Here is a 12,344-nt window from a genome sequence, read left to right on the forward strand (position 1 = left end):
GGCTTCCCATCTGTCTACTCTCTGGGTGATGGCGCTCCCCCACGTCTGTATGATTTCACGTCCGGCCACCATTAGTGCTACATTGCAAACATAGGAGCACGTATTGGTCTAGTGTTTGGTCAGCCCGTAGTTATTTTTTTCATAATTCTTGAATGAAAATGAAATTTTTGTGGCTGTTCAGATTAGCCTATTCATTACCGTTGTTTCTATATGTGGAAATTACCCCCTCCGTCTGAGAACAAAATCTGTGGAATTTGGAGATCTGTATTATCTTTCACATCCTTTCTAACCTTTGCATCTCCATCACTAGTATTCATGGTAGTGACACCCTCAGTCTAGATGGGATTCCAAGTTATCTCAGAGTCTCTGTCACTTGTCACATATTGACAGTTTAAAGAAAATTAGCTCTGAACGGACCCTAGGTTCTATTTAGGAGCGTTTACCTTATAGACGATATTATTGCAAATAAAGGAAATAGTAATGACGTACACATTAGGGTGAGTGCTTTACCAGAATCTGCTCAGATCAGTCACCTACAAGTCAGCTACTAGTTATTGTCTTTGACTCATCAATGTGGTCTTCATGGTAAGAGTTATTACCCATTCTGCAACTTCCCTTCACATAGTATGCTCCCATTCTTGTCTGAGACCCAATAATTTGTTTTTGTCATTGCGAGGAGCACTCTATAGAACCAGGCTATGGATTTTCAGCCCTCACCTAGTGTGACTAAAAGTTGCAGAACTTAATGAGTTTGGGATTCTGTATCTCCGTTACCCCGGTACTCTCTTATCATACTTCTGATGAGCCACATGGTAAGAATTGACCATCTGGAAGGTCATGTGTTCCAGTCGGGCCTTTTATGAACAATAACTCACTCGATGAGTAATCTATAATCAGTAGGGTCCACCTTTGTCCAAGACACCAACTGTTTGGACCAAAACGTATATGTGGTCTAAGAACACCACTAATGGCAAGCCTTGAACATAAGATCTGGTAGAGTTAATGTTCTGTATACATCTCTCCAACATTTCAGAGTAGCTCAAAGTAAATAAGGATGTTCGCTGTGCACTGGTCCTCCACTTATATTTAAGTCTTTTAGTACTCCAACTAACTGTCAAACCACAAGTCTCCCCATCTCATGCACATTTACTCCACCCAGACATCTGGTAACCTGCTGATTTTGTGCAACTAGAAAATACAGTTCAAAGTCAAAGGCAGCCAACTTACGCTCTGACATCAAGCTTTTCAATGTATCTAGTCCCACCTCGTGTCTGCCAGACCCATGTCAAGTCTGTCAGCATGTTATCCAATTTTTTTAAAGAGTGAGCCTGACATCTATAACCACATGTTAACAAGAATTTAGAAGTTCAGTAATCTTGGAAGCATTACCATATTGGACAGTGATATTCTGCCCATAACTGATAAAGGGAGTGATTTCTAGAATTTATGGACCCCTTTAGTGACAGCAATGTTGTCCCAAAGATCCCTAGCAATGTCTTCTCCCACATATTTGCATGCTCCCAAGTATATAAAAGTGCTGTGCTCCCAGTGTATGTCAAGATAAGGCTATTTGCCAGAGCATGTTATGCTCATGTGGTTTATCTAGGAATGCACATATTTTTCAGATACCCTGTCAAATTCTTCTAGGGCTTCCACAGTGGCCCCTAGATCATCTTTCCCATCTGTAATGTACAGTAAAAAGGCATCCGCATACAGGCATATAATGTGTAATTCAACAAACGAAGGTATGTCCCTGTCCTCAGTTTATAATATATTGGGCAGAGTTCCATTGCTAGTGCATAAAGCATTGGTGACAGGGGACATCCCTGTCCGGTGCATCCCCACACACACTGTGCAACTGATACTCTCTTTCCCATTTTATCTATAGCCATTGGTGCATACCATGGGCACCCAGTTCAATTATTTATTTCCCCAACTTAACTTGTGGAGATCAGCGAGCAAGCATGGCCAGCTTAACATATCAAGCACTTTTTCCAGGTTATTGGATAGTATCCTTGCATTTTCGTTATCATGTGGTATTTCATCTAATCCCTTGAAAAGATGTATAATGTTAAAGGGTGTATTACATCCCAGGATAGAACCCTTCTGGTATTTATGCATGTGTAGTGTGGGGAGCAATGCAGTAAGCTGAGGTTTTCCTAAGTATCTTTTAGTTGGGATTCAGGAAGTATAGAGGTTTGTATATTTAGAGGGTTGCGATCTGGATTGGGAAAGGAGGTTATTAGAGCTCCTTAGTGTCCCCTATTAGTCCTCCCAGCTGTAAGGCAGTGGAATATACTGACACCAGACGTGTTACCAGTATGTCTGCATACGTGATGTTAACTTCTGTGGGCAAGCAGTCCGCCTCTGTGACCCTTCCTCGTGCCATTTCTTTGGGCATCTCTAATCTCTTCTAGTGATAAAGGGCGGTTCGGGGTTTCCAGTGTTGTTCAGGGCATAACGATCAAATGTGCTTGTCTAAGTAAACATCCTTATCATTGCGGCCAGATGTATCAAAGATCCGTTTTGCATTTCTTAAATAGCGAATTTTAAGAAATCGCTATTTAAGAAATGCAAAATGGGATGTATGAAATTTGCGATTCAGTAATAGCGATTTCTTAAAATTCGCAATCGATATTACCGAATCGCAATCAGATAATGGGACTCCATTCATCCTTATGGGTCTGTCGGCCCATAGGTGCGAATGGTTTTGCATTTCCCAATTTGCGAATTCCAGTTAGAAATTCGCAAAATAGGTAATGCACACCCCAGGGTTCTGGGGGCCTAAGGCCCCCTCTGATGCACCCCAAAAAATATTTGCGGACATGTGAAGCACACACATGCCTAGGGGCATGTGTGCACTACATGTCATTTTTTTAAACGCATTTCTAATGCATTTTTAAAAATTGCACATGGTTACCACCAAATTGGATTTGGTGGTAATTGCATTTCCTAAATGCCCAATTTGCATTGGATACATGTGCTTTGGAAATCGCAAATAGGAATTCCCTATTTGTGATTTCCTATTTAGAGAATCACAATTTGTGATTCTCTAAATGGGGTCGCAGTTTTAAGGAATTGCTATTTTAGCGAGTCTTTAAAATTGCACAGCGAATGCCTTTCATACATCTCGGAAGGCATTTTTGCATTCGCAAAAGGACGAATTATGCGATTCGCGCCGTTTGCGAATGCAAAAAAGTTTGATACATGTGGCCCCTTGTTTGTAATTCCTTCAGTGATTCTCTAAATTGCCTTTCTTCTACCATAGCGCCTTGTAGTCTCCAGGTGTGTATGGTGGTATCTTGTCTGCCTCAATTCACCCCACCCCCCAAACAAGAACAGATTATGCTCCATCCTAGATGTTCGGAGTGTGAAGTTAGAGTGAGCTTGTGAATAAAATGTGGTCTAATCAGACATTCAGGTTGTTCAATGCAGAGTGAAATCTGTCCTCCTGTGAATCAAGTCTTTCCCAATTGTACTGTACATCCCACAATCAAATCTCACCTTCCGCCAGCTTTCCTCATCTGGACTTTATCACGTCCTACCTCCGCCTTCATAAGAACAGAAACAGACCTCGACCCTGACGGTGTCGCAGCTGTGAAAGTTCAGATCTCTTTGACTATTTTTGAGCTGTATAAATAACTGATAAAATAAATACTTTTTAACTTCATTGCTCAACAAGCCTTCAGAAGGGAGGGTAGCTGTCTTTGATGCATTGGTCCAAAATAGGCAACATATTTTTGACGGGGTATAATGCAAATATGGGTCATTTGGAACACCTCCCAAGGCTGGAGGCTCCTAATGAGTGAGGTGAGAAGTACATTAATCATTGGCCCTCAGCTCAGCACAGTGAAGGGTCGCCAGTGAAGATATTTAGACTCTGTGCATTCAGCCTGTTTTGAGTGGACTCCACTTCTTAGCTGTGTTTTGTGACCTGTACAGCGCTTAGATCCCAATGTCGGTGGCGCACGCCGTGTGGTGGGTGGGTGAGGGGGGGGGGGGGGGGGGGTGCTGTGCTTTGCATCAGACTTCCGAATAGTTATCAGCCTTTGATGAATGTGGTTTCTTCAGTCATCCAGACTTCCGAGACCTTCTCGGTGCTGATCGGCAACCGTGAGTGGATGAACCGAAACGGCCTCGTCCTGAAAACCGACGTCGACATCCTCATGACGGAGCACGAGCGGAAGGGCCGCACCGCTGTCCTCGTGGCGCTTGATGGTAACTACAGCTGGATTTGGTAGAAACAGTGATTTGATTTTTTTTGGGAAGGCTTATGTTTATTCTTGGCATTCATTGAAATGTTTACTGATTCAGTGTTGTCCGATTAAATACGATTTGTTCCTTTCCTGACTGGCAAATCCCAGGCTTGTTCACACTTCACAGGTAAATGATCATTCATCCTACTGGAACTCGAGTAAAGCAGATAAAATCGTAAAATCTGCTGCAGGGCAGTCGTAGGAAGGAGCAGCAGTGTATGGGATCCGGGGGCTTGGACACAGGAGCAAAGAACCCGACTTCTGGCAGGAGCAAGCAGACGCTGGCAGCTGACCTAGTCTTGGGTTTCTGGGCCACGAATAATGTGGCAGGGGGTTCGCTAAATTAACTGACCAGGAAAGGCCCGTTATGCTGCATGTGTAATCGAAAGCTCGGTCATGCGGCACATTCGAACACATTATATAGTTCTTTTTATATTTTAAAACAGTCATTGGTACAAAAGTGATCCACATGCTATACGAATGAAAGTTTTTTAAGTGTTAGATCTACACATTCAATAGGTATTTTCAAGTAATTCTAGCGAACAATTATTGGTTTTGTCTTTCAAGAAAATACGGTAATGCTATCTAATTTTAATGGTCTTTCTGTCCATTGAATAAAATTATCAGTTTAAAATGTAAACAATGTTTAGAAAGTAAAATACAAACCTAAATTCTCACACTTCTGTTGATGGAATGTGTATTCTGGACATCCGAGCTATGTTTAAATCTTGGCTTCTGGAGAGTCTCATTTTAAGGTATATTTTGTTTTCATACGGTTTCTGGGAACCTCTCTTTCCAAAGTGAAACATTCTCCCACAGGACAACAGTGTGCATTGCTCCGTTATCACTAGGAGGCAATTCAAGGTTACAAACATCAGACCTTAAAACAGATGTCTGGCATCCTTGACTTGACTGCTGGTGTGTGAACTCTGCCGTATAAACGTGAAATTGCATCAACACTGAAGGAAAGTATTTTGATGATAAAGAAGGCATCCTTTGAAGCGTGTGTAGTAGATTACATGCTGTGCACTTTCCTGCCATCTAGTGTTGGATTCAGAGTACTACAAGTTGTTTTTCTTTGAGGAATGCTTTGTTTCAAACATGCAGGTAATAAATAACTCGTGATGGCATCCTCGAAGCTCGTTGTACATGAGGACAGAGACTCCATTGTATATTATTTTTCCGTCATCAGGTTCTGACGTAAATCTAGCCGCTTTTTCGGGTAGGCGTAATGTCGGCCAATTTGAGACCATAGAAGACGAGCATAATCGGGTGACCACTTGGCATAGAGGCAAATTCTGGACAGGACTGTAAGAAATTCTGGACAAAGGATCAAAATTCAGGACAAAAATTCAACAAATGTCAGTTTTACAGACACATCCAAGAGAGGCCATACCCCATTACGTTATCAGTGCATTTACTCTTTTTAACACAGCATTATTTATTCACTGTGATCTTCTCGTGATTGCCTCCTGGTATGCCACATTCAGGTGTCACATTACACCCTTGTTCAGTAGTAAATGAATGCCCTTCAGTACTGTGGCAAGGCCATTCCCTAATCTACCCAATCTTTCTTGGAGAGAAAGCAACAGCAACATTTTGATTACGTTTCTAAACATATAAACCCATGACAAACAATTTGGGAAACATTAAGGTAAGTAACCTTATGCTAGCTTAAACAAGTTGAACAATAACATCTGGTTTACCTCAACCTCCAATGGACTTTCAACCTAAAAAGAAATGTAATGAGGCAGGGCAGATGGTACGGGCGACAGTCTATGTATGTCTGGGCCCCTACATTTTATCTCAGAGCTGGGAGCCTGGACTACCAAAGATAATAAAAGAGGAGGATGAAATCAAGATCAAATGGGAGATCCACAGCAACTGATTCAAAGGGTTATTGCTAAGAACTGGATAAATAAGGAAGAGAAGAACAGGGTGGGATAATTTCTAAAATCAGACATGATGGGTCCACCAAGAGTATCAGAAGGTATTGCGTACCTGGGGAGTTGTGTCTGCAGACAGGAAGGGAACAAAAGAGGCACTGTCAAGTAGTTGAACAAGCAGCACCAACCCATTTTGGCAGAAACTTCTGGTGCAATGGTCCGCTGTTCGTGCTTGTGAAGGGTGAGCAGGGACCAGACCCCTTGCAAGGTTGTGCATGGCAATTGCCCACTGTGTCCATATCTTAAAATGGTTTTGCAATGATCTGGCTTATCCCTAAGTGTCAAAGTACACATAGAATCTTCAAAATATTTGGGATGTAAACTGCACAAACAAAATGTAAGAACATGAGAAAGATTTTAAAATGTAAATAGTGTTTCTTTAACATATGGTACTGTGTTCCCCTTTATATACAATTAGATGTCAGATTGAACTGGGAACCAGTTACCATTTGATACCTAGGAATTAATATCTACCATTTCCCCACTGATTTGCAGGATGGAAATCTTGACTGAGCGAAACGGTCCCTCCAAGCCCAGTTTGCTTTCTGGTCTTCTTTTCTGCTTTCTGTAGTGGGCCATGTGGCACTAATGAAGATGGTGTGCTACTCCGATTATTGTATTATTTTGCAAACCTTCTCCTGCTCATCCCTCATCCCTTCTTCGGACATGCCACACATCAGATTTAGTTGCTGGGGTGCCGCCAGGTAGCTCTTTCCACTCTAAAGCTACTCGTGACTTCAGGTGGATTAGGCCTTCCTGACTTTGAACACTTATTTAGCAGCACAGGTCGAACAAGTGGTTCGCTGGCTGTCTGCCCGCCCCCTGCATGAGATGGGGTTTATCTGTAAAGACTTTAAAGAGGGCCTACTGCACTACTCATTGTTTCCTACTGACCATTCTACAGAACACCATCCGGGGTTATCCTGCACAGCTTTCTCTTGCCTTGGCAGAACCTGTAAATTCACTGACACGAAGAAACCCTGTGCTCCTTCACTGCCTTTGCTAGGTCTTCTCACTCACACAGGACGGCTGCACTCGGAGCAACTCCGTCAGTAGCATGTTGGGGGATGTGTACTAGATTTCTAAACCCTTGTGGCAGGCTACCATCTTCACCCGGTTCAACTCCTTACTTATAAACACCTTAAACAATCATTAAATGCCCTAGTTCAGGTCTGCCACCTAGTACTAATCCTACATGAGTTGTGTGCCAGAAGCTCTACACCATAGGTGTAGGAAGTTGGCTCTGTATGTGCTATTTCAAAGTAAGGAATAGCATGCACAGAGTCCAAGGGTTCCCCTTAGAGGTAAAATAGTGGTAAAAAGAGATAATACTAATGCTCTATTTTGTGGTAGTGTGGTCGAGCAGTAGGCTTATCCAAGGAGCAGTGTTAAGCATTTGTTGTACATACACATAGACAATAAATGAGGTACACACACTCAGAGACAAATCCAGCCAATAGGTTTTGTTATAGAAAAATATATTTTCTTAGTTTATTTTAAGAACCACAGGTTCAAATTTAACATGTAATATCTTGTTTGAAAGGTATTGCAGGTAAGTACATTAGGAACTTTGAATCATTTCAATTGCATGTATACTTTTCAAGTTATTCACAAATAGCTATTTTAAAAGTGGACACTTAGTGCAATTTTCACAGTTCCTGGGGGAGGTAAGTTTTTGTTAGTTTTACCAGGTAAGTAAGACACTTACAGGGTTCAGTTCTTGGTCCAAGGTAGCCCACCGTTGGGGGTTCAGAGCAACCCCAAAGTTACCACACCAGCAGCTCAGGGCCGGTCAGGTGCAGAGTTCAAAGTGGTGCCCAAAACGCATAGGCTCCAATGGAGAGAAGGGGGTGCCCCGGTTCCGGTCTGCTTGCAGGTAAGTACCCGCGTCTTCGGAGGGCAGACCAGGGGGGTTTTGTAGGGCACCGGGGGGGACACAAGCCCACACAGAAATTTCACCCTCAGCGGCGCGGGGGCGGCCGGGTGCAGTGTTAGAACAAGCGTCGGGTTCGCAATGGAAGTCAATGAGAGATCAAGGGATCTCTTCAGCGCTGCAGGCAGGCAAGGGGGGGCTTCCTCGGGGAAACCTCCACTTGGGCAAGGGAGAGGGACTCCTGGGGGTCACTTCTGCAGTGAAAGTCCGGTCCTTCAGGTCCTGGGGGCTGCGGGTGCAGGGTCTTTTCCAGGCGTCGGGACTTAGGTTTCAGAGAGTCGCGGTCAGGGGAAGCCTCGGGATTCCCTCTGCAGGCGGCGCTGTGGGGACTCAGGGGGGACAGGTTTTGGTACTCACAGTCGTAGAGTAGTCCGGGGGTCCTCCCTGAGGTGTTGGTTCTCCACCAGCCGAGTCGGGGTCGCCGGGTGCAGTGTTGCAAGTCTCACGCTTCTTGCGGGGAGTTGCAGGGTTCTTTAAAGCTGCTTCTTGAAACAAAGTTGCAGTCTTTTTGGAGCAGGTCCGCTGTCCTCGGGAGTTTCTTGTTGTCGTCGAAGCAGGGCAGTCCTCAGAGGATTCAGAGGTCGCTGGTCCCTTTGGAAGGCGTCGCTGGAGCAGAGTTCTTTGGAAGGCAGGAGACAGGCCGGTGAGTTTCTGGAGCCAAGGCAGTTGTTGTCTTCTGGTCTTCCTCTGCAGGGGTTTTCAGCTAGGCAGTCCTTCTTCTTGTTGTTGCAGGAATCTAAATTCTTAGGTTCAGGGTAGCCCTTAAATACTAAATTTAAGGGCGTGTTTAGGTCTGGGGGGTTAGTAGCCAATGGCTACTAGCCCTGAGGGTGGGTACACCCTCTTTGTGCCTCCTCCCAAGGGGAGGGGGTCACATTCCTATCCCTATTGGGGGAATCCTCCTTCTACAAGATGGAGGATTTCTAAAAGTCAGAGTCACCTCAGCTCAGGACACCTTAGGGGCTGTCCTGACTGGCCAGTGACTCCTCCTTGTTTTTCTCATTATCTCTCCTGGACTTGCCGCCAAAAGTGGGGGCTGGGTCCAGGAGGCGGGCATCTCCACTAGCTGGAGTGCCCTGGGGCATTGTAACACGAAGCTTGAGCCTTTGAAGCTCACTGCTAGGTGTTACAGTTCCTGCAGGGGGGAGGTGTGAAGCACCTCCACCCAGAGCAGGCTTTGTTTCTGTCCTCAGAGAGCACAAAGGCTCTCACCGCATGAGGTCAGACACTCGTCTCTCAGCAGCAGGCTGGCACAGACCAGTCAGTCCTGCACTGAACAATTGGGTAAAATACAGGGGGTATCTCTAAGATGCCCTCTGTGTGCATTTTTTAATAAATCCAACACTGGCATCAGTGTGGGTTTATTATTCTGAGAAGTTTGATACTAAACTTCCCAGTATTCAGTGTAGCCATTATGGAGCTGTGGAGTTCGTTTTTGACAGACTCACAGCCCATATACTCTTATGGCTACCCTGCACTTACAATGTCTAAGGTTTTGCTTAGCCACTGTAGGGGCATAGTGCTCATGCACATATGCCCTCACCTGTGGTATAGTGCACCCTGCCTTAGGGCTGTAAGGCCTACTAGAGGGGTGACTTACCTATGCCACAGGCAGTGGGAGGTTGGCATGGCACCCTGAGGGGAGTGCCATGTCGACTTAGTCATTTTCTCCCCATCAGCACACACAAGCTGGCAAGCAGTGTGTCTGTGCTGAGTGAGGGGTCCCTAGGGTGGCATAAGACATGCTGCAGCCCTTAGAGACCTTCCCTGGCATCAGGGCCCTTGGTACCAGGGGTACCAGTTACAAGGGACTTACCTAGGTGCCAGGGTTGTGCCAATTGTGGAAACAATGGTACATTTTAGGTGAAAGAACACTGGTGCTGGGGCCTGGTTAGCAGGGTCCCAGCACACTTCTCAGTCAAGTCAGTATCAGGCAAAAAGTGGGGGGTAACTGCAACAGGGAGCCATTTCTTTACAATAGGGACTGGTGGCAAACTGATAAGATGGGTGTAGAGACCTTTCCTGCAACATGGAGACCACTTCAGGGCTTCTCGTCATACTACCTGGGAGATTGATGTGGCCAAACCTCTGCAGGATATGGACTGGGCTAAAATACTGGACTTTCCCCACAAAGTATCCTGTGGCTGACACTTTAAGTCCATACATAGAGCTTCCCTTGGAATGCATTCTGCCCGTTGCTTGACATTGGCTTTGTGGTTTGTAACTCACATTTCGTTGCTTTCAGTTTGCTGGCTTTATTTGTTTAGGCTGTCCAACTTGAGCTTGTCCCTTCCCTTGCCCAAACCTTATTTACAGTATCCTTCCGAGTGCTCCCTTTCTCTAAACAGGCCTGTAAAACTTGTTCTTATTGCATCACATTTGCTGTGCATTCAAAGACCAAGGGAAAATGTCAGGCTGTGTCTTTGGTAGGACCTTGGTGTTTACTTTTCTTTCTTGGACTTCAAAGTAAGAGGATTTATGTGACAATGTTGTTGGCTACTGGGGGTAGGAAAGAGTTTTTTCTAGCACACAACAACATTTAAATAAACTGTGGAAGGATTTCAGAATATATCAGAATTAGGAACAGAAATGAAGTACATTTTTGTTAATTCTGAACTGTGCTGGAAACAATTAAGTTAATATGATTAAAACAAATCATTATACTAGGTGATGCAATTTCCACACATTGTCTGTTTACTGTAAAGTTTTATTAGAAAAACTGAATATCTGTGCAAATATAATGGTAATTTCAATTAAAAACATGTTGTCTTTAATGGCAATGTGCTAGCACACCATGCATACGCCATTCCACTGTACACCACTCCACACCACTTTACACCACTGTGAATCACTCCACTCTATGCCACTTCATGCTACACCTCTCTACTCTACTACGTACCTATCTACTCTGTGCTAATGCACTTTACTCCTCTCTACACCACTGCGCTCTGTGCCTCTACACACTACACTACTGCAGTCTAGGTCACACCAATCTACTCTGCACAACTCCACTATATACCACTCTGTAACACTGCACTTTACGCCAATACACTCTATGCTAATGCACTTTACTCTGTAACACTCAACTATATGTCCCCGCACTCTACACCAATACAGTGTATGTCACTCTAATCTACTCTGCAGTTTATGCCACGGCACTGTACACCACTTTACTCTATGCCAGTACACCCTATGCCATTCTACAGAACAGCACCCTACCCTGCACCTCTCCACTTTACCCTACTGTGAAACAATCTACATTACGCTACTGCACTCTATGCCACTCTGTCCCACTGCCCTCTAAAGCAATGCACTCTGCCAGTGCACTCTAAACAACTGCACTATACGCAACTGCACTCTACTCTGCACTACTGTACTCTACTCCACTGCTTTCTATGCCACTCTAATCCACTATACTCCACTGCACTCTGACACTCTACTCTGCAATACGGCTCTCTCCAACACTGTACTGTACATCACTCTACGCTGTACTACTGCATTCTGCACCGGTACACCCTGCACCACTACACTCATGCCACTCTACTTTGCATAACTCCACTCTATGCCACTACACTCTACAGTATTAAACTCTACTCTGGACTGCACTGCACCACTCTACACTACTCCCCTCTCTGCACCACTCTATGTCACTGCACTCTATACTACTGAAGTCTACTCTGAACTCTACACCACTGCACTGTACACCACTCTACGCTACTGTACTCTCTGCCACTCTGTTGTATGCCACTCTGCCCCACTCCTCTTTATGCCACTCTACTCTTCCCTACTCCATTCTAGGCCACTGCACTCTGAACAACTGCACTGTATGCCACTGCACTCTGAACAACTGCACTCTGAACAACTGCACTGTATGTCACTGCACTCTGCTCTGCACCACTGTACTCTATGCCACTGCTCTTTGTGCCACTCTACTCCACTGCAATCTTCCGCTCTACTCTGCAAAATTGCACTCTCCGCCACTCTACTCTGTACTACTGCATTCTACGCCAATACACTATGCCTTCTACTCTGTATCACTTCTCTTTATGCCACTGCACTCTACAGCACTATAGTGTACTCTACTCTGCACCACTCTACGCTACTGTGCTCTACACCACTACACTCTATGCCACTCAGGTCTACTCTGCACTCTACGCTACTGCACTATACACCACTCTACACTACTGCACACTCTGCCGCTCTATTGTA

General features: G+C 44.7%; 1 protein-coding gene across 2 annotated transcripts in view; it reads left to right on the forward strand.

The window, feature by feature from the left end:
• Positions 1 to 12,344, forward strand: part of ATP7A (ATPase copper transporting alpha) — a 307,765-nt gene that overhangs the window by 277,831 nt on the left and 17,590 nt on the right. For both annotated transcript variants that reach the window (XM_069211097.1, XM_069211107.1), the window contains exon 18: positions 4,072 to 4,218. In XM_069211097.1, the coding sequence (XP_069067198.1) occupies positions 4,072 to 4,218 (147 nt within the window). The remainder of the gene's footprint in view (positions 1 to 4,071; positions 4,219 to 12,344) is intronic.

Source organism: Pleurodeles waltl, chromosome 2_1 (genome assembly GCF_031143425.1).
Source record: "Pleurodeles waltl isolate 20211129_DDA chromosome 2_1, aPleWal1.hap1.20221129, whole genome shotgun sequence".
Taxonomy (NCBI): domain Eukaryota; kingdom Metazoa; phylum Chordata; class Amphibia; order Caudata; family Salamandridae; genus Pleurodeles; species Pleurodeles waltl.